This window comes from Pristis pectinata, chromosome 10 (genome assembly GCF_009764475.1).
Source record: "Pristis pectinata isolate sPriPec2 chromosome 10, sPriPec2.1.pri, whole genome shotgun sequence".
NCBI lineage: Eukaryota > Metazoa > Chordata > Chondrichthyes > Rhinopristiformes > Pristidae > Pristis > Pristis pectinata.
This window is the reverse complement of record NC_067414.1, coordinates 35,952,741-35,979,555: the sequence shown is the minus strand read 5'-3', so window position 1 is coordinate 35,979,555 and position 26,815 is coordinate 35,952,741. Positions and strand designations below refer to the sequence as shown.

At 40.2% G+C, this 26,815-nt stretch overlaps 1 protein-coding gene across 3 annotated transcripts in view; it reads right to left on the bottom strand.

Annotated features, from left to right (window-relative positions):
* The window catches only part of faxcb (failed axon connections homolog, metaxin like GST domain containing b), a 46,283-nt gene extending 20,926 nt beyond the window's left edge, over positions 1–25,357 (bottom strand). For 2 of the 3 annotated variants that reach the window (XM_052024638.1, XM_052024639.1), the window contains exons 1-3: positions 24,900–25,357; positions 19,404–19,539; positions 3,636–3,832 (exon numbers count right to left, since the gene is read on the bottom strand). In XM_052024638.1, coding sequence (XP_051880598.1) covers positions 3,636–3,832; positions 19,404–19,539; positions 24,900–25,159 — 593 coding nt within the window. In that variant the 5' untranslated portion in view covers positions 25,160–25,357. The remainder of the gene's footprint in view (positions 1–3,635; positions 3,833–19,403; positions 19,540–24,899) is intronic. The other variant, XM_052024640.1, reaches the window with a different exon arrangement.
* Positions 25,358–26,815: the final 1,458 nt, after the last annotated feature.

Genomic DNA, 26,815 nt, shown 5'->3' with positions numbered 1-26,815 from the left:
TTTTTCTGAATGACCTGGAGTAATGCCCTTTGTGTTTACTTCTGAATTTATTAACACACTGTTTGAGAGCACTATTGCTTTTAAAAATTGGTCAGATTTCAAGAACGGTTAACTATCAGATTCCAATTATTTTCTTTGTCTCTTTTACATTTATCAGCATTTCATAACATTGTCACGGTTACAGGAGACAGCTTGGCCCACTGAGCCTGTGCTGATGTTGGGATTTGCTGCTGTACAGTGGGCCTTATAGATCTGCCCACATGCCCCACCCACCCATTGGGGGCATCCAATTACCTGTATGCTCATGGCCTCAATAAATCTTAATCCCCTACTTTCCAGACCTTGCACCCCTGGTTTCCTTTGATGTAGGTCAACAAGCAGTAAAAATCCATCATAGGGGTAATGCTACCAGTCACTGGATCCTTCAGCTTTTCTGTCTCAATTTTGTACCTTCCTTTCTTCAAGGTCAGATACTGTGCAGATCAAATAGTTGACTGAAATGTTGAGCTTTTATCCATTTTTCCACTGAATACTTTATTACATTAATTCATTTCACCACTTTGTTGCATTTCTGAGCAGGTTGGGTGAGTTCATTGGCCAGTCTGAAGTCCTTGTATATCACAATCAACAAAACATTGCATCTTGATTTTGTGTCCTATTGAGGTATGATAATGTTTCAAATAGAGTTGGAAATGTGTAATATCTTGGTATGGAAGAATAATAATCATGTAACATTTTACTTAGCTGTGCTTTCCAGCTTGTGTCCCTCACCCATTATAAAGTAGTGTTAGTTAATCCAGCAACCATGAGCAACAGCTCATAGCTCTCACTGTCAACTGAGCCAGGCTTCTCACTCACAACTGCATTCTATTGCTGCTCTGTGGTGAGACTGGAGTGTTCTCTGCAGGGCACAAGCCTGTCCAGAATTAATGGAAACTCTCAGGGGTTTCCAAACATCAGGGGCCCTTCTGGACTCACTGGTCGAATCCAAAAGAAGCAGAGCACTATATTTGGCACCAATTTGGTTCCTGAGGTCACCAGAAGAACAACACAGTTAGAAATTAGTTTGCCTCTGGGTGCCACTCCTGACTTTTCTTTTGTCAGAGTTCATTCCCTTAACCTTCCTCTCTCTGGACTTTGCCCATGTCTGGGGGCTAACCCTCTTCTGACTTAACCCGAGGGTAAAAGCTGGGGCTACAAGGAATCCAGTTGCTATGTGTTGTCATTTGGAGTTCAAGATGGTGAATTTATGTATTAACAGGGAGAGGCTAATTCACCTGACTCTGCTTTAGCACTCTTTCTACCCAGCAGTGTAGGCTGAAATGGCACATCAAATATTAGTAACGAAAGGCTATATCTCTCCTCACCACACATTGGGCACATCACATCAGCCTGTGATACACTGACACTATGAGGTGAATGTCATGTCCCTGGAAGCTGCCATACCACTGTTAACTAACATTGATAAGGCTGTTGATAGCTTCACATTACAAGGTCCCAAATCACCAGCAAATTGTCACTCGACACTGAAGCCAACATCTGGATTATCTGAAAAGCTGCAGCTGTTAGATGCAAACTGTGCAACAGAATGTGGAACAAGAGCATCCTAACAGAGAACGCCAAACTGGGAGTCTATCAAGTCTGTGACCTGAGCGCACTCCTCCACAGTATGTCAAGCCTAGACAACACATGCAAAGCATGGGAAAAGGTTTAACAGTTTTCACTTTGCTGTCTCCTGCTTATCCTGGTGGGACAAGATCACCAAAGTCTGGCTATATTTACTCATTTGGTCTCACCCTATCATGGATATTCCCTTTTTTTCCACCCATCCCTCTCCCACTTTCTCAATGAATGAAAACTAACTTCTTTTCTCTCTTTCCCAGTTCTGATGAAGGGCCCTGGGTCTGAAACATTAACTGTTTCTCTTTCCATAGATGCTGCTTGACCTGCAAAGTGTTTCCATCATTTTCTGCTTTTATTTGACCGAAGTCCTGAAGCATGCTAAGCTTGACGGCATATGTTTGTTGCTAAGCTAATGATGTTCATGGTGGATTGACCACATTCATTGGATGAATGGTGGCCATATTCCCAAGGACACTCTGTATAATGAACTGGCTATTGGGCCACAACCTGCTGGACATCCATACCTCCACAACAAGGACACCCTATACAAGATACAAAGACAGAGTTGACTCAGACTCTGGAAGAGAGCCATTGACCATACAGCAAGTGCAGCAGAGACTGCCATGCCAGCGTGGAGCTCCCAAGTCACACCAGATGATGCTCAACATGGAATTGACCAGTGTGATACAAACCACCATCATACAGGATCGAAGGCTACCATCACTAGAGTCTTCAAAGTGCAACGTTGCCTCCTATATTTATTCCTGAATATGATGGACACATCCTGCAGGCACAGTGCTAATGCCCTCAGGAGAGGATTCCTTGCACCTCCAAGCAGACCAGGCCTCCAAGTACCCAACTCACCCAAGAAAATGAACAATTCACATTCCATGGAGACATTTTTTCACAGGCTCCACAATGGGCTGGAAGTCATTTTAAGTTTGCCTGTACCTTTTGCTTTCATTCCCTCAAACATCCTTTAAAATTCCTTAAGGATGCAGAAAGCATGGAAAAACATTTCAATGATTTTGTTTTTCTCCCCTGTATGTATCCCTCTAAGACACAAGAAATTCTGCAGATGCTGGAATCTGGAACAATACACAAAAAGTGCTGGAGGAACTCAGCAGGTCAGGCAGCATCCATGGAGGGAAATAAACAGTCGATGTTTCAGACCGAGATCCTTCATCAGGACTGGAAAGGAAGAGGGTAGAAGCCAGAATAAGAAGGTGGGGGGAGGGGGAGGAGCACACGCAGGCAGGGGATAGGTGAGTTCAGGTGATAGGTGAGTTCGGGTGATAGGTGAGTCCAGGTAAGAGGGGAAAGGTAGTGGGTGGGGGAGGGGGAGAAGATGTAATAAGCTGAGAGGTGATAGGTAGAAGAGGCAAAGGGCTGAAGAAGAAGCAACTGGGCACTTGCCTCTGCTGCCCTGCCCTCTCCTACCGGATTCCTTCCTCTTCAGCCCTTTGCCTCTTTTCCAGCATTTTTTGTTTATATATCCCTCTAATCTTTGGTATGCTTCAAGCCCAAGATTCAAACAACGCAGGAAGCACAAATAAACAATTGGAATAAACTGACCTTGCTGAACAATCAAGGTCACCCCTCGGCTCCAGTTACACATGTGCATTTGTGCAAACACCAATCCAAGGATATTTCTCACAGGATCCCAGAATCACCATTATACTCAATTCTATCAATTTATGGTGGAAAAGTTTCCATTTTTCAAGAATCCACATCAAACACTAAGTTGATTTTGTGCTGCCTTTAACCACTGTTAAGTTGTGAAATTCAGTCAGCTGAACACCACACTGTGAACAAACTGGATAATATTTCAGACATCAGTGGGATCTCCATGTGAACTTGCACTCTGAACACCAACAGCACAACAGCAGGAAATTATCCCCACACTTGACTTTCATTTGATCTTTCCATTTCCTACTAAATAACAAAAATATTCTCACAATATACCACAATGAAAGATTTTACCTTCATTGGAATCATTTTTATCGACTCACCAATAGAAGTGTTCTTCTACCATTTTTGTAATGGCTCTTGAAACAGCTCTTTCACTGGGATCCAGATGTTTATTTAAGTTAACACCCAGTTTATCTTGAAGAAACTCAATAATAAATTCTGTGCCAGATACTTTTTGATGATTATATTCAATCCAAGGCATCTTTCCTTGAGGAGAGAGTTTGCCATCGAAATAATTCTAAAAGGAAATGGAGAAGTGTTTTAGGGGTAACTTGCATAGCTAGTATACAAATATTTTTTTATTAGCACTGTTACTGCATGAAACTTACATCTACATTTTTTATTGAGATGATTTGGCCATTATCTACATTAGAGGTTCCCAAATATTTTTGTGTTATGTCCTATATGAGTGAGATTTGTTACTCTGTCTCCCTTCCCACCACCACTCATCATTCTAATTATAATTATTATAGCTATGGCTATGGGTAAGCCTAGTAATTTCTAAGGTAGGGACATGTTCAGCACAGCTTTGTGGGCCGAAGGGCCTGAATTGTGCTGTAGGTTTTCTATGTTTCTATAAACACCCAGTAAAACATTTCCATTTTAATATTCATTTCACCTTCTAACTTTACCATAACCCTTCTGTGAAAACCAAAGATCCATGTTGCCTCCAATAAGACATAATATTGCTTGAAAAATCTGTATCAAACTGACATTCTGAGTGGGTTGAAGAATGGTTTTTATGGGGAGTGGAAACCTTTAGACTGCTTAGGGAAGAGGACCTTTGCTCCACTGAGATCAAGTTTTAACTTTGAACAGTCAGCAGGGAACTTAGCTTCTCAGTACTGCATGTCTTAAGTCTAAGTACACAATGTTCCTCTTTGCTGAATTGATAGATGAGGCTTCTTGCCAGCAATATGAAAACTTTGCTACAGAGTGTCCCTGAGTTACAAACCCCTCAATTAATGGACACACCCTACATACAAATGAGCTCTGATAATATTATTAAATGCAAAAATCCATTCATTTCTGTGAATGGCAGAACTACTTTCATCTCTCTCTCCACTTTTAGTAATTGTTCTTATCAGCCTTATGTGTTTTTGATGCTATTCACTACAATACTGTGGAGATATGATTACCATATTGTGTGTTTTTTGTGTATGTTCTGACTTATGGATAATATCAGCTTCAGGACACCTGTAAAAACGAATCCTGTTCTTTACCTAGGGACGGCCTGTATTCTGTACCCAATCTTCAATACTGAACACTAAAACTAGGTGCAATAGTGGAAACTATTTACAATTTTTGACTCCAACATTTTTATCTATATTAGCATATTCATCCACTGAGAAGCACTTTCACTTGATCTAACATACTTCAGTCCCAAACAGCCCTAACTTCAGGTCAGCTGTTGATAGCTTCTATGTCAGTGAGTCTATGTGATGTTACCATACACAAGGCTATAATTTAGTTATTCAAAGCTTTAATCACCCTTAGTTTGAGTGTGTTAAAGATATAATGGCAATAAAATTGTGCTGGATAGCATCAGTTTTTGCAGCACTCAGAGTATTGCTTTTTGTTCATGAATAGCAAGCACATACATTTTGCATTATTTGCAAATTGAACAATGAAGTCACACATGCATCCCACTTGCAGATCAGAGGAATGCAGGATTGACACGTGCAACTCTAATTTTGTGCCAAAGCTGGCATTGAGTTCTGAGGGAATACCAGCAGAGTGGAAAACAGTGAATATAATGCCCTTGTTCAGGAGGGAATTATAAGCCAGTTAGTTTAACATCTGTTAATGGGAAGATGCTGGAGTCTATAATCAACATAGAATATAGAACAGAACAGGCCCTTTGGCCCACCGAGTTTATGCTGAACACAACTGCAAATTAAACTGAATCTCTTCTGCCTGTACATGATCCACATCCCTCCATTCCCTGCATGTGCCTATCCAAAAGCCTCTTAAATGTCACTATTGTATCTGCTTCCACTACCCCTGGCAGTCCATTCCAGGCACCTACCACTCTCTGTGTAAAGAATTTGCCCTGCACATCTCCTTTAAAATATATGAGAAATATAATAAGAGGAGGATATTTGGATTCCACAACAGGACACATTGAGTGAGTGAGCAAAAACATGGCAAACGGAATTTAATGTAGAAAAATGTGAGGTCATGCAATTTGGTAGGAGAAATCAAAAGTCAAACTCTTATCAAAATGGAAAAAGACTGCAAATGAATGGAATACAGAGGACTCTGGCATGAAATGCAAAATGTTAACATGCAGTTGCAGCAAGAAACTAAGATGGCAAATATCATATTGGTCTTTACTGCCAAGGAGTTAGAGTTTAAAAATAGAGAAGTATCATTACAATTGTAGAGGATGTTACTGAGGCCACACCTGGAGTACTGTGTACAGATATGGTCCCCTTACTTAAGCAAGGTTATTCTAGCATTGGAGGCAGTCCAGAACAGATTCACTTGGTTAATTCCTGGGATGAGGCACAGAAGAGGAGTTGAGGCTTGGGGCAAATTAGCCGTGATGGTATTGAATGGCAGGCCAAGCTTGAGGTACCTGCTCCTATTCTCCAATGTGTATTCTTATGTAGACTTGGACTCCAGTGATCTAGTTAACTCCATAAGTTAACTACAGCAGAAGCAGAGCATTCAGCAGCTGAAAGAATCACACCACCTTTGCTAATTACAGAGATCCTCAGAGACTTGCAGGTTTGTTAGGTGATTAAGTCACAAAAGCCTTTGCAGCTGTGGTACAGTTCCACATTCTGAGGTGGAGCTTCCAGTGCAGCATGGGTGCTGTCTATTATCCCCTGCACCACTGGGAATCCTGAAATTTTGATTAACCCCACATCAGTGATGCCTGTTGTCCTCTTCAGTAGACGCCTTCCAACACCTCCCTGATGCAACAGTGAGCATTGTACGAAAACATGTTAATGATGTCCAGCACAAGCCTGGAATGACTGATTGCCAAAATATTTTGGACTGTTGTCATCTTTACAACCACAAGCAGAGCAGTCAAGACATGGTGCTGTGGTTGCAGTTATGCCTGCCACATGTGTCAGATCTTTATCTCCACCTCCTTAGGAAGTGAAGTCATTGCTGCTCAGCATGATGTGCATTGAACATCTGCTTCCAGAGCATACATGCTGGACATTTCCTCCTGACCAGAGTCTTTCACCAGCCCTCATACCATCTACTCCTGCCACTTCTATGAGGTTGCCCTGATCTATGGGCTCCCTCCGTTCCTTCTCATGTTGGAGGCGAATGGGAATGGGCATCAATGGATCCATTTATGCAAGGAGAAAGAGATGGCTCAATGAGATTTCAAGCTCAACCCAAGCCACAGCACTCTCTGTGCAGTACATACTCAAATGAACAACCACAGTCCTCTCAAACTAAATGAGTAAATTGATCATAAACCAGGCAGCATCTGCAGGACACTAAGCACAAGTGGCCTGCTACCAGAGTAGGAGTGCTGTCTATCATCCCTGACAGACTGGAGGTCAAAAGCTCAACCGTAATGGATCTGATGACTACTATTGAATGGACAAGCTCCAGACTGCATGTAAAAGCATTGTACAAGGTAGGAAACAGGCTAGTTCCAATGACATTATTAGATTATTGACCCATAACTGCAAAGGTGACATATTCCTCAGATCATTATATTCGCTCCATAATAGTCTTTTTAAAACACAGTACAGTACAAGATCATTAACAACATGTCAGGCTTGTGTTTGGACTGGTATGAATGAAGATTCACATTTATTGATGGTCAATCTGTGAGTATATATCCTTCAGTCGTCCGGATATAATATTTGTCATTTACACCTGTCTTTGCTGTTTGAGCTTTAGTGCATCTTAACAGGCTCCACTGCAGCTTGGAAAAAATAACATTAATTAATTCTAAATTTAGCGCATGTGGTACATTTATGCTGACCTATACTGTACCAAGGAGTGGGAGGCATGGCATTGGGAACAGTACATCTAAATGTCATTGCCATTAAAAATATAGCAATATTTTCTGAACATCCAAAGTGCCCTTGAAAATTGTGCAATTTATTAAAGCAGTTTCTGGTCCTCCCAGTTTCAAAACGAAATGAAAATACAAAGAATGAAAACTAAAAGAATAGACTGAGGGGCATGTGAGTCTTTTTGGGGGAGGGGAGGGTGCTTAACAGCTGAGCTGGGGAGGCCTGATTGGAGAACCTCTGAGTTGGGAGGGCTTTGAAAGACAGATATCAGGTAAGGTCATCAAGAGTCTGTGAGGGGTTTAAGATTTGGAGAGGAGGGGGTGGAAATTAAGAGTCAGGTGAGAAGGAGTAAGTAGCAACAAACAATCTGCTGGAAGAACTCAGCGGGTTGAGCAGCATCTGTGGGAGGAGAGAAATTGTTGACGTTTTGGGTCAAAATCTTGTATCAGGAGATGAAACGTCACCAATTCCTTTCCTCCCACAGATGCTGCTCGACCCACTGAGTTCCTCCAGCAGATTGTTTGTTGCTCCAGATTCCAGCATCTGTAGTCTCTTGTGTCTCAAGAAGGAATAAGTGTCAGAGGGGGAACCTTTAGTGTTGGGTGGGAGGCCCTGAGGTCCAAAGAGACTCTCAAATGACAGATGGAGGTCTCAAGCATGCACTGAATTTAAAATAAACTAATGTTATTTTCCCTGTGGGAGGATCAAGGTAGACTCATAGATTGGGGCAAGAGAACAAAATCAGCAATGGAAATACAGTCAGCGCATTTTATTATGGGCTGGTTTCAGTCAGCTGAGCAGCAGGCAAGAGCAGAATGGAATATTACAAGTTTTATTTCATTCATTGACCTGGATTGTTTCTGTTCCTTTGCCGCACTCAGGAGACTGTGTGACTGCAGCTGAGATGGAGGTGCTGGAAAACTTATCGTAATATGCCAGGCATAGTCAGTGAGAGGCAGACTTGAGGAGCAGTTGTTTTTTTCCTGTAAGGTAATTTCCTTTGCTCATAAACATTCATTAGCAGCTGCAACTGCTCCTCCTCAGCAGAGCAGGATATAACAGAATACATGCAGGTTATATTAGAGTGTATCCTGTAATAGACCATAGACACTTCATAATCCTGCACAGTTATCAAAAGATGAACATTTTGATGTTCCTTCTGCTGTTGGATTGGCACTAGAAGTGCACCAAAGACCCAGCCATGCATCTCTTGGCCTATTTGTCACCTTTGAATGATACCAACAAGCCTGATCAATCAATGCCTGCAGTTGTAATGAGAATGTGCCTCAATATTGAAGTTCATCCTTTTTTTTTGGAACTCTAAATGAGAGCTAGTGTCCAATCAAGTGATCCATAAACAGAAAACAAATTTGGCAAACAAAATGATTAGAAGATCATTAAGGTGATTATTACCAAGAATCCCATGTAAGAATGGTTCCTGACAGCAGCTACCCGAAGAGCTTACAGCCACCATCTTGTTGATGCATGAACCATGGGATGGTGGTCAGAGACTTCAAGATTCCCCAATCACAGCCAGAAAGCCAAAGACTGCCGTGGAGGTAAGGGAAAGTACAGAGGAGGGGTACACATGTCATCGGTAGGTATGCCCACACACCCTTAATGTGATTGTCTACACAGACTGAGTCCTGTGCCATTAACTACTGCATATGACTACAAGACATGGGTTCATTACAATAAATTACAATACGTACCTGAACAGTGGTTATCACAAGGGTGGATGCAAGTTATCAGACACCTAGCAATGCTGTTAGAAATATGCAGATGAATAAAAACTTTTTCAGATGAAAAATATTTCAAAGAGTAAAACATTGATGGAAAATTTAACAGCCAATTTCTGTGGAAAGAGATGCATGTATTTACTTGCAGGGAACACTAAGCTCTTGCACTGAATTCCCTTCCACTGCACTGGTTTCAAGGGGATATTGCTGGAGACTCCAAAGCAATTCACTTTTGGGACAGCTTTAAATCTGGAAAATTGCAGGATGGCCAATACTTTGCTTCGAGTGTTATTAAATGTCATGTGTGATGCATCAGCAAAATATATTATTTCATTTGATTCTAATTAGAAACTGTGCACTTGCAGTAATAAAACAACCAATAGTATTTTTGTAACAAAAAAAACAGAATGCTGGAAGAACTCAGTGGGTCAAGCAGCATTTCGGAGGCATAAGGTGCAAGTCAAAATTTCAGGTCAAGACCCTGCATCAGGACTGGATTTTTGTATTTCTTTTGTCTTTGACCTTGGCCAAGAATTTTCTCAGAGCTTTTTTCACCAACTTTATCTGGGTGCAGAATAAACCCGCGCATGTGTAAAATGGGTTTCCTTCACTCCTTTGATTGAATTATGGCAGCAAAACAAAAGCAACCCCAAAGAATCTTTGGACCAGGGCACCTCCCTGATGCAAAATAGATGCCAAGTAATGGAGTTAGGGAGGATGGTCAAAGGCAATTCATGGAGTGAGATTTTAATGGTGCACACGTATCCCACTCTATCCCTGGAACCATTTCCAATCCTTGAACCCTCTGGGATCCCTGGTGTCCTCTAATCGTGTTTTTTTTCCCCCCCGTTTGTAATTTCAACTGGCTGACCATTTGTATGCATGCGTTCAGCTACCACAATCTTAAACTCTGGCATTCCCTCCCTGAACCGTTTCACCTCTCTGCCTCTTTGCCCTCTTTTAAGGACCCCTTGGTGGCCTGATCTAGCATCTCTTTATGTGGATCAGCATTGCCTTTAATCTGACAATGCCCCTTGAATTACCTTGAGACACTTTGCAGCAGTTAAGGCATTTTGTAAAAACATTGTTGGACAACAGAATCCAGTGCCATGGCATGAGCTATTTGGCAGGCTTCCATATAAACCTTGCTTTAATCTGAAAATGCCGCAGTTATTAATTGCTTTTCCAATCAATCTAATTCTCCTTTGTATTTCACAAATATTCCATCGGCTACAGTGCCCTACATGTTCAAATTTACCAACTTCTGACACTACAAGAAACCTAGCCAAGAAGATTCCCTACATATAATTTGAGTCTGAATGATTCTTTTGTCTGATGCCTGTTCTATTATCACACACCTTGGGGACTGTGTGGCACAACTCACTGCCAGACGATGACCTGTCAACTTCATCCTCCACCATGCACATTCCAGCCTGAAACAGAGAGCCCATTCGACTCTAGATCCATAAATCAAGTGGCACCCAAAGCATTAGGAGAACCAGTGAGATCTCTTGGAACTTCTGGCATGGGGAGACCTCACTACAGATATCTATGGAATCCCTCATGGATTTTACACTAAATTAAACAGAAATTATCCTGAGATCCAAGCAGAAGATTTCACCAAACAAGCCGCCACCTAGAATAGACCCATAGTTTCTATCTTCTATCTTACATAAACTTTACGTTCAGTTGAAATTCTGCCACTTGTCTCTTAACTCAGACTCATTTGCCTATTATCCCTGCGCTGACTGATCCACACTGCATCCCATTTCAACAAAATCTCAATTTTACAATAATCCTTGTTTTCAAATCCCTCAATAGGCTCACTACCTTTCTCTGTAACCTCCTCTATTCCTACAAGTATTTGATATCGCTGCAATCCTCCAATTCTGGCATCTGTGCACCCTCAGATGTAATTTTTCCACCAGCGGCCTCCATGATTTCAACCACCTTGGTCCTAACCACTGAATTCGCCACCTAAATACCTAAATCTCTCTTCATCACTTCATTGCACTCACCTCCTTACACTCTGTAAAACCTCTCTCTTAAGCCAAATTTTTCGTCATTTATCCTGATAATATATATATATATTATATATATATATATATATATACATGGATAGGACTTCCATTAATTATTTAGAATTAATTTACCATATTAAAGACTCTATATAAATACATGCTTTTGCTAAAGTCATTCAGCCACTCAAGGCTGTAACATTTTTTGTTAGATCAAGGCTCAAATATATCTCAATGTCATTTACCTGCATTTCTTCCTTTTATCTTAATGATTCTTAATATAATAAAATGTAGTTAAGAATTTTTCAGTTCCTCTACCTCAACAGATGCTTGGAGAGCTCCCTTCATGTGAAGAAGTGTCCCTGACATCATCTCTGACTAGCCTGGCTGTAATCTTCAAGTATTGCCATCTAGTCTGGGCATCCCCTCAAGAAGAACAACTCTGTTTATATTGTGAAACCATTTAATCATTTTAAGCACTTCCCTAAGATTACTGTAACCTTCTCTTCTATACAGTGTATTAAAACTATTCTCATAATTTAACTGCTTTAGCCGGGGTATCCTACTGGAGGATTTGTGTTGTGTTCCATGGCCAACATATGCATTCTAAAATGTAATGCTCAGATACAGAAAAGGTTTGGTACAATGGTTCCAGGAATGGGGATCGTAGCTAGAAGGTAGGTCCCTGGAGAATATGGGATTGTTCTCCTTAGCACAACACAGATTGAGAGGAGATTTGAGAATAATTTATAATTTCATGATGGGCTTGGATGAGGTAAATAGAGGAAAACTATTTCCATTAGCAAATATTACAAGGATAAAGGAACACTGAGTTCAAGTGATGGGCAAAAAACACAGGGGAGATGTGTAAAAGCAAACATTTTTTTTTACAAAAAGTAGTTATAATCTGGAACTCAATACCTGTCATAGAAATAGAAGCAATCAGGGATTTTAAAATGGAGAGACACTTAAAAGAAAATAATTTGCAGTATAACACGGAAAGAAAAAGGAATAGAACTGACTGGATTGCTCTGCAGAGAGACAGAATTGACTTGATGGCCTGAATGATCTTCTTCTGTGCCATATAAATTCTACCACTCAATGACTCTTTGAAGCTAGAACTACCCTTTGGATGCAGGTATTCATGGTTGAGTTGTTCAGTATAATTAGTTAGTAACTGGAGATTACAACTGCTCTCTGTAATGACTGATGTGATCAGACATATGTTCAAGATCACATGGCATTACATGAAAAACAGATGTTCTTAGCACCCACTTATCATCATTCATTTTTAACAAATGTCAACAAAAAGAGATTACCATTCAATCTTTCATTGGATAAATTGGAATAAGGAAATGGAAGTGAAATTAAACAACTATTTTGTGTCTACCTTCACTGAAGAAGACACAGAAATCATCCTAGAAATAGTTAAGGACAACAGGCTAACATGAAAGAAGAGTTGAGTGAAATTTGCCTTAGTAAAAGTTCGTAATGGAGAAATGAATGGGATTGAAAGCTGATAAGTCCTCAGGATCTGATGACCTGTATTCCAAGAGTTTGAAGAAAGTGGCTATAGAGACAGTGGATGCGATGGTAGTCATCTTCCAAATTCCATGGATTCTATGACAGTACCCACAGACTGGAAGATAACAAATATAACCCTACTATTTAAGAAAGAATGTTATCCTGACATGAGAAGTAAAGAAGTGCCTGAAACTGGTGCATTTGGGTTTTCTAAAGGCCTTCCAAAATGTACCAGATAAGAGGTTATTAGGCAAAATTAATTGGGATTGAGGATAATGCATTTGCATGGATTATAGTATATAAATGGGACACTTTTAGGTTGGGAAGCCAAGACCAGCGGATCCAACAAGGTTCACTGCTCGAGCCCAATCTGTTCACAATCCATAGCAATGATTCAGAGGGCAGTGAATCTTTGGAACTCTCCACTCAAGACTGCTGTGGAGGCTCAGTCACTGAGTAGATTCAAAGTAGAGACTGAGTTCTTTTGGCTATTAAGGGATTCAAGAGATAAGGTGTTAATAAAGAAAAGTGGCACTGAGATAAAAGATCAGCCATGACTTTATTGAATGGAGGAGCAGATGCAAAGGACTTAATAGACCACGATTGCATCTAGTGTTATGTTTCATTTTCTTATGTTGACTGGATGATAGTTGGAACTGCAGCAACAACTCAAAATAAACCAAACTTAAAAGGGACGGGTGGGTTTACTGTAAAGCTTTCACACAAAAAGTTAATGAAGCTTCATAATATGCTGTGAAGAATTAAAGGGTTTTTAAGTGAACTTTTGAAACTAGCTGGGAGCTGAAGAAAATGCTGGAGGCACCTTTAATACAGAGAGAAAAAAACAAGATGGACTTTGCCCTAACCCAAGAAAATAAGCCCAAGAAAGTCATTAGCCACACAATGACAAGTATTCATTTAAGTTTAACTGTCTCTCTGAACCCTGTGGTCTGACTGTCTACAAGACCTACAGAGAAGTTCCAACAATAGTTCCACTAAGTCTGCATTCATCCCCAAAAGCCTTTGGAAATGTTAATACCTAAATCGTAGGTAGACTGAAATCCATTCATCAACCTTTGAAAATGCTGACAAATCCATCAGATCAGCTTTGTGTGGTAATGGTCTAAATATCAAACAGGATGACATTCCTTGAGATGGCAATGAACTAATTCACTAACACGGGAGAAGGAACCACTTGACAGATTTGCAGCAAATAGACAAGATTAAGGTAAAGATAATACAGTCAAGTGGTGGTGGTTGTGTCAATCAAATTGTCACAGATGTAGATATAGTTTTACAAAGGAGCATCCAGGGCAAACTTGACCAGTGTGCAAAAGTGGATGATCCCATGTGTACCTACACCGAAAGCCATTTGCCACTATATTGCCAATACTTCAATCCATTAATAACATTTTTAATTTTCTACTTCCATGTCTGCTGTTCACGCTGTTGCCTCTCTATGTGTCATTGGCAGACTCAGATATGTGGCTTTCCATCCTACTGTGAGTAGTCAAGGGACCAAAATAAATCATTGTAAAAACCACTTGCCACATGCTCCCTGTCATTCCTCTGCTCATGCAGTTTCCTAACCAGGTCAACAATTTCACATTGTTCCATGAACTACAAATATAGCTAACGCTATCTTGTGAAGGAATTTATCAAAAGCTTTCAAAGGCTACGCAAGTCCCAGTGTACGCTATCTTTTCAAAAAAAATCAATCCAGTTTTTTATCTTCTGATCAGCTAGAAACTTTGAAGGTGCTTAATCACACTATGTTTAATTGTGGACCCAAGCAACCTTACAACAACAATTATCTGATTTATAATCTTCTTAAATAGTACAGCAAAATGCCAAATTTTCAAGTAGTACATAGAACATAGAACAGTACAGGAGCAGGTCCATTGGCCCACAATATCTGTGCTGACCATGATGCCAGTTTAAACTAATCCCATCTGTCTGCACATGGTCTATGTATCTATTTACTGGAAGAAGAAGAAGAATCTTTTGATGATTGCCTGACAAAACAAAGGTTATTTCTTGAACGAGAAACAAAGGACTGCAGATGCTGGAATCTAGATGAAAAACACTATGATGCTGGAGGACCTTAGCAGGCCAGGCAGCATCTGTGGAGAAAAGCAGGCGGTCAACATTTCGGGTCACAACCTTTCTTCAGAACTGAGGATAGGAAAAGGGGAAGCCCAATATCCAGGAGGGAAAAGCAGAGCCATGACAGGTGGACAAAAGAGGGGAGGCGGGGTAGGGATGGGGAGGTGAGAGGTAGATGCAGGTAAGAGACAGTGATAGGCAGGTGCATGGGAGGGGAGAGCAGATCCACCAGGGGATGGGTAAAATGTATGAAGAAGGAGGGGAAAAAAAGGCTAGGAAAGGGAAGAAAAGAAGAAGCATGGTGAGGGCTTGAACAATGCTCTCAAATTTAAAACAATTGTGGACTTCAGTATTTTCAAAAGACATCAGAGGGCACCTTTACCGTCTGGATTTTACAAGGCACCAAATGAGTAAACTTTCTTTCCGTTTTTCTTCCACAGGATGTAGACATCTCTGGCAATACTAGTATTTATTATCAATCCTTAACTGGCTTAAATTGAGGATGCACTTAAGAATCAATTACATTGGTGGGTCTACAGTCATATATAGGCCAGACCAGGTAACAACAGCAGGTTTCTTTCTCTAATGAACATTAGTTAACCAGATGGAATTTTACAATCTAGCAGCTTTATGGCTACAATTCCTCCAGATTAATTAATCACTTGAATTTAGGTTTCCCAAGTGCCATCATGTTCTCCAAATGAGGCTATGTGGATCAATGACAGAGGTCTTTGCTATTAGTCCAGTAACGTAACCACCATGTCACTGTATCCTAGTTATTATAGTGCAGTGCAAAAGGGTAACCTTGACAACAGAACTATTTATGACTGTTTAGCTATATAATTCCATTCACTTGGCCTTGCCTTCACTGTGTTCCAAATCAAAGGACCAATTTAACAAAATTGTATTGCTGGCAGGCAATTTTCTGCCTCTGTAATGCAAAGTGGAGTAGGGCACATACAGAACATAAGACAATCAGGATTTAAGGCTGTGGTTGTTATTTGGGACAGATTCAGCACAATCTGGTTTAATTTTTAAAGGCTTTCACCATAGTTTAACATGTTAGATGATTAAAATGAGTTGTACGTGATCCACATCTGCTTTCAAAATTAACATGCAATTCCGTTTTTATTTTAATTAATGTAGATAGAATTGTGTTATATTTTACAGTACAAAAATTGTTTTTGTATTTCTTTTCTGTAAAAGTAGTTGTGCTTCTGAAATTTAGTTACAAACACTTTATCTGAATGGCTTTTCTAATGACCATTTCTGAATAAAAATGACTTTTGGTCATCTCACTGGTCCTGAAAATATTTTTGAAATTCTCCTAAGGGTTGAAGATTTAAGATCTCAGAAGATGAACTCTGAACGTAAGAACTTAAAAAGAAACAGCAGCAGCAGAGGACAACTGGCCCCTCCAGTCTACATACTCATCAGGGTGATCTAATCTTGACCCCAATGTTACTTACACGCTTTCTTCCCATACCCCTTTTTCCCCTGGTATTCAAATATCTGTCAGTCTCCACCTTGAATACTGTATATTGAATGATCCCACCTCTGAGGTAGAGAATTCCAAAGCCCCATGAACCTCTGAAAGAATAAGGGATCACATGAAATGGGTAATCCCTTATTCTGAAATCATGCTGTCTAATTCTAGTTAACTCAGCTAAGGGGAACACTGTCTCAGCAACCACGTCATCAATCCCCCTCCGGATCTTATATATTCCAGTATGAACACTTCTCGTTCTTCTGAACTCCAACCTGCTTAATTTTTCTTCATATGTCAACCGCTCTATCCCAGGAACCAACTTGTAAATCTTCTCTGCACTACATTCAAAGCATTCACAACCTTCCTTAAATGGGGAGAACAAAACTGTGCACAGTACTCCAGGTGTGGTCTCACAAGTGCCCTGTAAAAGTGCATCAAAACTTCCCTATTTTTGTACATCATTTACAATAAAGACCAACATTTCATTAAACCTCCTAATTACTTGCTGTATCTGCATCCCAACACTTTGTAAACACAAGCGACTGCAGATGCTAGAATCTGGAGCAACAAAAAGGAGCTCAGTGGGTCAAGCAGCATCTGTGTGGGGAAAGGAATTGTTACGTTAAGGGTGGAAATCTTACATCCCGATGCAGGGTTTCCACCCAAAAGATCAACAAAACTTTTCCCCACACAGTTGCTGCTCAACCCGTTGAGTTTCTCCAGCAGATTGTTTGTTGTCCCAACACATTGTGTCTCATGCACTAGGCCACCCAAGTCCCATTGTGTTGTAACATTTAATAATAATTAAAAAGTAGAGGAGCTGGTCATTGACTTCAAGAAGTGGGGTGGAGTATGCACCCTTGTCTGTATCAATGGTCCTGATGTGGAGATGGTTGAGAGCTTCAAGTTCCTAAGTGCAAATGTCAACAACAATTTGTCCTGGACCAGCCACATGGACATTATGGCCAAGAAAGCACACCAGTGCTTCTACTTCCGCAGAAGGTGAAGAAAGTTTGCCACGTCCCTGATGACTCTTATGAATTTTTACAGATGCACCATAGGAAGCATCCTATTTGGATGCATCACAGCTTGGTATGACCAAGACCATAAGAAATTGCAGAGAGTTGTGAATGCAGCCCAGTGCATCACACAAACCAGTATCCCCTCTACTGACTGTCTATATTTCCCACTACTTCAGGAAAGTAGTCAACATAATCAAGGATCCCTCCCACCCTGGTCATTCTCTCTTCTCCTCTCTCCCATTGGGAAGAAGATACAAAAGCTTGAGAACACTACCACCAGGTTGAAGGACAGCTTTTATCCTGCTGTTATTAGACTCTTGAATGGACCTCTAATATGCTAAAAGATGATCTCTTGTTCTCCCAATCTACCTCGTCATAACCCTTGCACTTTATTTATTTGTCTACCTGCATTGCACTTTCACTGTAACTGTAACACTGTATTCTGCATTCTGTTTTCCTTTTTACTACCAGAAAGTACTTCTGTCTGGAATGAACTGTTTGGATGGCACACAAACAAAAGCTTTTCACTGTATCTCGGTACATGTGACAATAATAAACTGATACCTATCATTTGCTTTTCCATTTTTCCTTCCAAAGTGGATAACCTCACACTTCCCCAAATCATATTCCATTCACAAGCTTCTTGGTCACTCACTTCACCTATCAATACAATATCCCTTTGCAGTCAAGGCTAAAGAACTCTGTAAGCATGCTTCACCTATTGGTGGCACAGCAGCTGTGTCATTGAATTATTAGTGCAAAAAATCTGGACCAATAATGCAGAGAAGAGTATAAATCCTGCCGTTATCTACTACAAGATGAGTCTTCCTACCAGAATCCTATTTTTCATTTGTCTAATGGGATTAAGATATTTGATTTTATTTTACAGAAAACAAGTAAACAGCCAGTTGCTAGCATTTGCCTCTCTTAGGATAATGAAGGGATTTGCAAAGTGGACAATGGACATAAAATGTTGAATCATTTATCTTTTGCCAATATGGAAAAACTATGGAATGGCCTACCTTTCTGTCCTTCCATCCCAGAATTTAAAAACCTAGTGACATATTGCTTGAATTGCCTAGTCTTCCATTTCACTCTTTTCCACTTTCTCATGCATTGCAAATCTTAAACACTTCACTGTGCCTTCCCAGTGATAAAAACAGTGGGCTACTGAAGGAAGGAAGGATATCAAAGAGACTGCAAGTTTCTATGGGACTGCTCCTAAGGTATTATTTTCTAGCAGCTAACAAATATGTCAAGTTGCCTTTTTTAGACAATGACACATTGAGCAGAATTCAAATGTATAGACATTTACCCTGCTGTGAAGAACATTCTATATATTACAGTACAACTGGGGCAATAAACTGTGAATTACAAACTACCTGAAATGCATCCACTAACTACTGAATATTACCTTCACATAATAATTTTATATACATAATTTCATACAACTTTTCTTGGGCGCATCTTCACCTTTAAATTAAAAAGCAATGTAGAATAAGTTGAATTACAAAATGGAGATTCTTTTAAAAATGATCAATTTACATGATAATTTATTTATAACTGCTCCCAGAATATTTCTCAGTCCTGTTGCTACTTTATATGACCAATTGTTGCCCTAATATAAAATCTATAATTATAGCTGCCAATTAATGCTGGGTGCTAGGCAACAGAAATGGCTCTGGGATTTTTGGATCAAGGGTTATGTTGGTAAACCAAGTCTGAGAACACAAACAGGAATTTAGTAACTTTTCCATCCACTATCTTGATTAAATGGCTAGGGTCATCAACAGAAATATTAATGATTAGAATGTGCCATGAAATATTTTTGACTGCTGTTTTGGAGAAACTCAGGCAGACAACATTACACAATCTGTGACCAGTAGACATTAGCACAGTAACAAACGTTTTTCAACCTGGTATGGCAAGTCTGCCATTCGAAGATATGTTTCCATCTTCAAGCAAAAGGGAGACAAACTAGGAACCTTACACTCAGGTCGAGAGAACTGATGCAATATAATTGCATCTTTTGAATCAAGTTTTTGCTCCTTTCTGAAAAATAAGAAAAACACAAATTATTTGCTGAAAGAATATTGGTGTCAACAATTTATTACACTACTTATAATTAAATGTATTTGCTTAACGAAAGCTAAGATCAGCAGGGCAGAAAGCCTGTTTGCTGGGTCCTAGCCTTCCACTACCATTTGTGTATGGTAGGACAGTTAAAAGGCAGCCATTAGTATTATCTACAGGGGCAAAGGGAAGATACTCCTGCTTCTGGTGAGAAGCAATCATATAGTGAGAAATGAACAGATGAAGTGGATACAGTGCCAGCTGAGGTTCACTGGTGCAGCTGTTATGTTACTAAATTTAGTCTTGAGGCCTAGTCTAATAATGCAGACAACTGGAGTTCGAACCAAACTTGATCATTTCAATTCCCTTTAAAATATATGACTTTTTAAAAAATCTGCCAGCAAAAATATAACCACAAAGTTGTTATATTATTCGAAAATTGAAACCATTCACTAGTGCCCTTTTGGAAAGGAAAAATGACAGCTTGACCTCATATGGCCTACAGTCACACCCAAAAGTGCCCTTCAAAGAGGCCTGATAGTGTACAGCACCAAGAGGCACAACATCACCCTCCCAGTAATGCCCATAGCCCATGAATGAAACAAAGAAGTCAGCAATAATCATTTTTACTGTCTGTTAACGGGGCACACAGCTGGCAGAAGCATGTCATGGACTAAAATCTGACCTTCAGAAAGGTGCCACTATCTCATTAAAAGTGTATATTTTGACTACAATACAAACTTAAATGTTAATGTGAGCTTAAATGGATAGTGTAGAAGGTTATCATAGGTTACAATGGGATATAGACAGGATGTAGAGTTGGGTGGAGAAGTGGGAGATGGAGTTCAATCCAGAAATGTGTTAAGTGATACACTTTGGAAGATCAAACTAGAAGGCTGAGTACAAGGTTAATGGCAGGATTCTTAGCAGTGTGGAGGAACAGAGGGATCTCGGGGTCCATAGATCCCTCAAAGTTGCCGCACAAGTTGATAGAGCAGTTAAGAAGGTGTATGGTGTTCTGGCCTTCATTAGTCGGGGAACTGAGTTCAAGAGCTGCAAGGTAATGTTGCAGCTCTATAAAACTCTGGTCAGACTACACCTAGAGTACTGTGTTTAGTTCTGGTTGCTTCATTAAAGGAAGGATGTGGAAGCTTTAGAGAGTGTGCAGAGGAGACCTACCAGGATGTTACCTGGATTAGAGAACATGTCTAATGAGGAAAGGTTGAGTGAGCTAGGCCTTTTCTCTTTGGAGCAACGGAGGATGAGAAGCAACTTGATAGAGATGTATAAGATTATGAGAGGCATAGATAGAGTGGACAGCCAGCACTTTTTTCCCAGGGCGGCAATGGCCAACACCAGAGGAGATCCATTTAAGATGAGTGGAGGAAAGTTTAGGGGAGATATCAGGGGCAGGCTTTTCTTTACACAGAGAGGTGGGTGCCTGGAACGCACTGCCGGCGATGGTGGTAGAGGCTGATACAATAGGGACATTGAAGAGACTCTTAAATAGGCACATGGATGTAAGAAAAATGGAGGGTTATGGGCTGTGTAGGAGGGAAGGGTTAGATTGGTCATGGAATAAGTTTATATAGGTCAGCACAACATTGTGGGCTGAAGTGTCTGTACTGTGCTGTACCGTCCTATGTTCTATGTTAATACTTAGCTTCCAATAATCTGAGCTGTACTATCAAAGGGTAACAGTTTTAGAACGGTATGTTACTGGATCAGTGAATCCAGAGAAGACAGTTCACATCAATAATGGCGACTGGCTGTGGCACTGAGTACAGGAGTTGGGATGTCATGTTACAGTTGTACAAAACATTGGTTACACCTCACTTAGTGTATTGTGCGCAGTTCTGGTCACCATGCTATTAGAAAGGGTGTGATTAAGCTAGAGAAGGCGCAGGAAAGATTCACAAGGATGTTGCCAGAACCAAAGGGCTTGAGTTATAAGGAGAGAATGGATAGGCTGGGACTATTCTCTCTGGAGCGAAGGAGGCTGAGGGGTGACCTTATAGAGGTTTATAAAATCATGAGGGGCACAAATAGGTAGATAGTCACAGTTTTTCCCCAAGGCTAGGGAGTCTAAAACTAGAAGACATAGGTTTAAAGTCAGAGGGAAAAAACTTAAAATTTTTCGCACAGAGGATGGTGGGTGTATGGAACAAGCTGTCAGATGAGGTGGCAGAGGCAGGAACAATTACAATGTTTAAAAAACATTTGGACAAATACATGGATAGGAAAGGTTTAGAGGGATATTGGCCAAATGCAGGCAAATGGGATTAACTTAAATAGGCAACTTGGTCAGCATGGAAGAGTTGAGTGAAGGGCCTGTTTCTGTGCAGTGTAACTCTATGAATCCATAAAACTATCAAATTGACATAATTTAGTTCACTAAGGAAAAAAATAAATCTGCAACTTTTACCCAGTCTGGCACATATGTGACTCAAGACACCCACAGTCCTCAACAAAGACTCCAGATTCTCAACTGCTGTCTGAAAATAGCTAAACCACAACATCAAAAGACATTAAGAGGATGGACTACCCAATATCAACCCAGATTTTGAGTCTAAGGATGACATAGCCACCCTTTGCTCACTCAACTCTGCAAGATCCTCCCAAGATATCTGGGGGGCCTCCATAAACTGAGAGAAATGCCCCACAGACTAGTCACGCCATACCTTGACAAAATAATACCATTCAGCTAATGCCCTGATTCTCTCTCGTGATCCTTGGACATGGCCTGTCCCAAAAGCAAGGCAGATCCACCAGAGAGGCAGCATGGAAATGCTTCTATGTGGAATGAAACTTGAATGAAGTCATGAGGTAGGCTAGTTTTACTCTACTGATGATATGTTTTCTCAATAGTAATTCTGCTCAGTACAAGAGGAACCATGGGTTCAGACATATTGTGTATGTGCTTAGCTGAGGAGCCAATGGTGCAAAGCTATCATCCATAACAGTATGACTGAACACCTCTAAAATCCAACCTTTTGACAGTTCTATAGGGGGTGCAATTATAGCAAATATGTCGAGTTCCTGGTAACAAAGCAGCCCAGCTGTCCTGGTGCACAAGTTTGTTGCTCTGGAAGTTAGCAACCAAATAGAAACCTACCGTCTTATCTCACAATATTATCTGAACTCACACTCTTTCCAGTCCATGCTTGTTTTTACACATATCTGCTCCAATATGCTTTGGTTAAATTGTAACCGATTTCATCTGATAACAGGTTGGTGTATACTACTGAGAAACTAGAAATCAAATACTATTTACAACTAATGTTAACATAAATGTAGATTATCTTATATAAAGGTTATCATTTGGACTAAACTAAAAAAAAAGAAAATGCTGGAAACACTCAGCAGATCAGGCAGTATCTGTGGAAAGAGTAATAAAGTAAAAGCTTCAGCTCAGAGACCCTTCATCAGGATCAGAAAGTGGGTAAATAAGTTAGTTTTGTTCTAGAGAAGGTGGGGGAGGAATGGATAAAACAAATGGAATATCTCTGACAAAGTGAGGCCAGGATTACTGAGGGGATATGCTATTTACAAAGACAGATAGTTGATAGCATAATGAAAAGGAGTTAGAGAGAAAGGATATAAATAAAAGGACATATAAAAGCTGTGAAATGCAGGTCTGAGCTGTTGTAGAGAACTAGAACCAAAAGAAATACCTAGAAGATTAGTCAGTGTCTATGGAAAGAGAAAAACTTAGATTTTTTTTATTCATTCAAGGAATGTGGACTTCATAGGCTGAACCAGCATTTAATTGCCCATCCTCAATCACACTTATGGTGGTGATGATCAATTATACATATGGGCAATCCATGGCCAAATTGGCCAGTTCTAATACAAACACAGGAAGTGAATTACCTGAAATTGTTGGATTCAATTTTGAACACAAAAGGCTGTAACGTGCCAAACACAAGAGGAGGTGCTGTTCCCCAAGTTTATGTTGGAAACAGTGGAGGAGGCCACAGACAGGAAGGCCAGAGTGGCAGTGGGATGAAGAATTAAGGCAACAGACAACTAGAAGCTCAACATAGGCTTGAGGAGCAGCACCTCATCTTGTGTCTGCATATGTTGCAGCGTTCTGAACTCAATAATGACTTCAATGATTTCAGGTAAGTTGCTTTCTCTGTTTGAATCAGAACTGGCCATTTCGTCTGTAATATTAATTCAGTTTTCCTCTCTCTACTAATGCTGCCTGATCTGCTGCACATTTCCCACACTCCCTGCCTGGTTTCAGGTATCAGTAACAGCTCTGACCTGAATTTCACAGCTTTTACATTCTCTGTGCTTGCTTGTTCACTCTCCAACCTGCCCCGTTAACCTATCAACCAGACTGGCTTCATAAACAGCTTATCACACAGCAGCCATGGCCTCGCCCTATCAGAGACATTCCCTTTGCCCTATCCATTCCTCCCCAACTTTTAAAACCAATTTGTTTTCTCCCTTCTCCACTTCTGATCGTCTTGGATGTAAAATATTCACGGTTTCTCTCTCCACAGATGCTGCAGTGCTTCCAGCAGTGTCTGTTTCAGGTTTCCAGCAGCCCTAGATTGTTTTTTCAATTTTTATTTGACCTGTTTTGGTCAAAATAATTAATGATTAGGTAAGAAAAACGTTCTGATATACTTCCGTTTCTAATAATATTTTATTTTAAAATCATTTGCAATAGGATCACATTCGAAACCTTTTTCAAAATATGGCATCATATTATGATGCCAAACTGTAAGTTTATGAGAAGTGTATACTTCATTTACGTTACTGCTGTAACCAATGAAGAAAGAACAAACACTGGTAAACTGAGTCTGTTTACGCGCGCACGCATGGACTAAGTCTGTAGTTAAATTCTCCAGTTATACATGTTACAAAATGATTGATTCCGCTGCCAAAGGAAATTATTTCTGGACAACTAAAGCTATAATAAATCATTTGAGTCTTCTACTACATAATGAAATATATTGGAAAATAATACTTAAATTTGCATTCCGTATTGATGATTAGAGAGCATTCTAAGTCATATTTAAGTATTACAATTCTTATTTCAGATCTGCCTGTGTAAAAAAAAAGGTGCCGGTACTTAACCTAATTTATATCGCCCTTTGTAGAAGGTACAGGACCTAACCTGAGAGCAATCGGAAACCATTCTAATTAACGAAACATGTTTCCGACCAATTGTTTCTTTTGTGTGTGTGTGTGTGAGAAGGGATTGTAATTCGAACCACACCAGCCCTTCTCCTGACTCCGGGACAACAACGCTTACCAATTGCACGTCGCTGCCCTTGCGCCCAGCCTGCGCTCGCGGTATGGAAGAATAGATTGTGAGCTGTTACCTGATTGCCAGCAATTCGTGCAAGAGATATGCAGCCGCTGCCAGTAAGGCACCCCCGGTCAGACACAGCGTTTTCTTCCACCATGACTCTGCTCCCAGCCCTGACATGATGCTACAGTAATCTTGCAGAGGGAAAGTGATTATGTATCCATAAAAGGAATAGTGATCATCAGAACCGCACAGTCCCAGAGAAAAGCTCTGATTCCTGCTCAGATCAACCACGCATGATCTGGACGATGCAAAACCAACACCCCAGTACATTCTTCGATGATCCAACAGATCGGCCCGGGTGACTGCGCCGTTTTAAATACGAGACAATTGCAGATGTTCGGGGAAATGTAACGATGTCATATCGATATGAGTTGCAGAAAAAGCAAACGCGTAAACACTGCTCGTGGATCTGTGCAAAAATAGCAGCATATTAGCCTTGCTCCTGGTGCCTGCCTTTGTCTTCCTGTGTTTTTTTCCCTCCAGCTACTCTATGAATGATGTCATTACTTGTCACATTGATTCTCCGAAGACATGGATTGCTTTAACACCCAAAACATACACTGATATTAACCTGGTGAAAATCGTAATGTGTAAAATCCACTTTGCACAATAATGCACCTTATACATTTATAATGGAATGATTTTCGGATGTCAATATTACATTCCCCTTCAGACGTTCAGTACGGGAGCCATTTACACATTTGAACTTTCACTCATTGTGTACTTGTCCCAATTATCAAAAACATTCAAACTCATTAAACTTGTGGTAAGGTTCAAGGCTTATTTACTATAAATGGTTGATACTAAAAGTCACACCAACAAGAAATTTTACGGAATGGGAAATCATTTTGTCTATTATCATTTCTTTGAAATAATTAGATTTAGTAGCATTTTCACCATAGCCTTGCATTTCCCCTTTAATGTGAACTTTATTTTAAACACTTATAATTTACTTACCACTTTCTTTATATTGCAAATGTGAGCTAAATGTATTGGAAACAGTCCCCTTTTGATTGTTACTTGGTGTTCTGAGAAACATTGACTTGTATAGCTATAGGATTGGAAGAACTATGGCAACCATACCCTTAATATCAGAAGTGCTGAAAATAATTTTGAGTTGTTGGGAAAAGGCAGAGGTGTGAGAGGAGTTGTTGGGTTTGCCAAGTGTTGGACAGTTTAGCAAGCTTATACAGACACCAAAATGCAGCATGCCCAGTGTTGTAAAATGAGAATGAGAAGAGATTTACTCTTGAAGGTCGGGGACTCCATTCCAAATCTCCTCTGCTGGACTGACTGATGCTATGGTGTTCTTCCTCACTGAAGGAGATGATGATAATCATAACGTAAATGAGGGACATGGTGGCTGTAGATCTGCACGTCAGTCAGGGACTCCAGTAACAATACCGAACTTTTGAGGCTGCAGTCCTGTCTTCAGCAAGGAAACATTCCAGATTAGGGTTCACACTGCTCAACTTGTCGGGGAATGAACTAGAAAAGATGGACAGCCTTGGTGTCTGCACTATCACAGACAACTTAAATTATGTTTGTTTTCTCAGTCCTCTATTGATGGCAAAGGATCATTGAACTGAAACATTAACTCAGTTTCTCTCTCCATAAATGCTGACTGACCAGCTGAATATTTCCAGCATTTTCTGTTTTTTATGGTTAAGCAACATTGTCTTCTTAAGAACCAGAACTGCTAATTTCAACTGATCCACCACTGCTTCTGTAAAACAGGCATAAAAACAGAATCAAAGATTGGATACATAAATTATCTGAATTCTTCTTCACAAACAAGACACAGGAAGTCCATAATGAAAATCTGCACTGATATCAAGGCAGCTCATTTCCACTCAGCAAGACAAGGCTGGCAGGTTGGAAAAAGATACACAGTAAAAAAAAAATGCAATTGGCTATGCCTCTTCA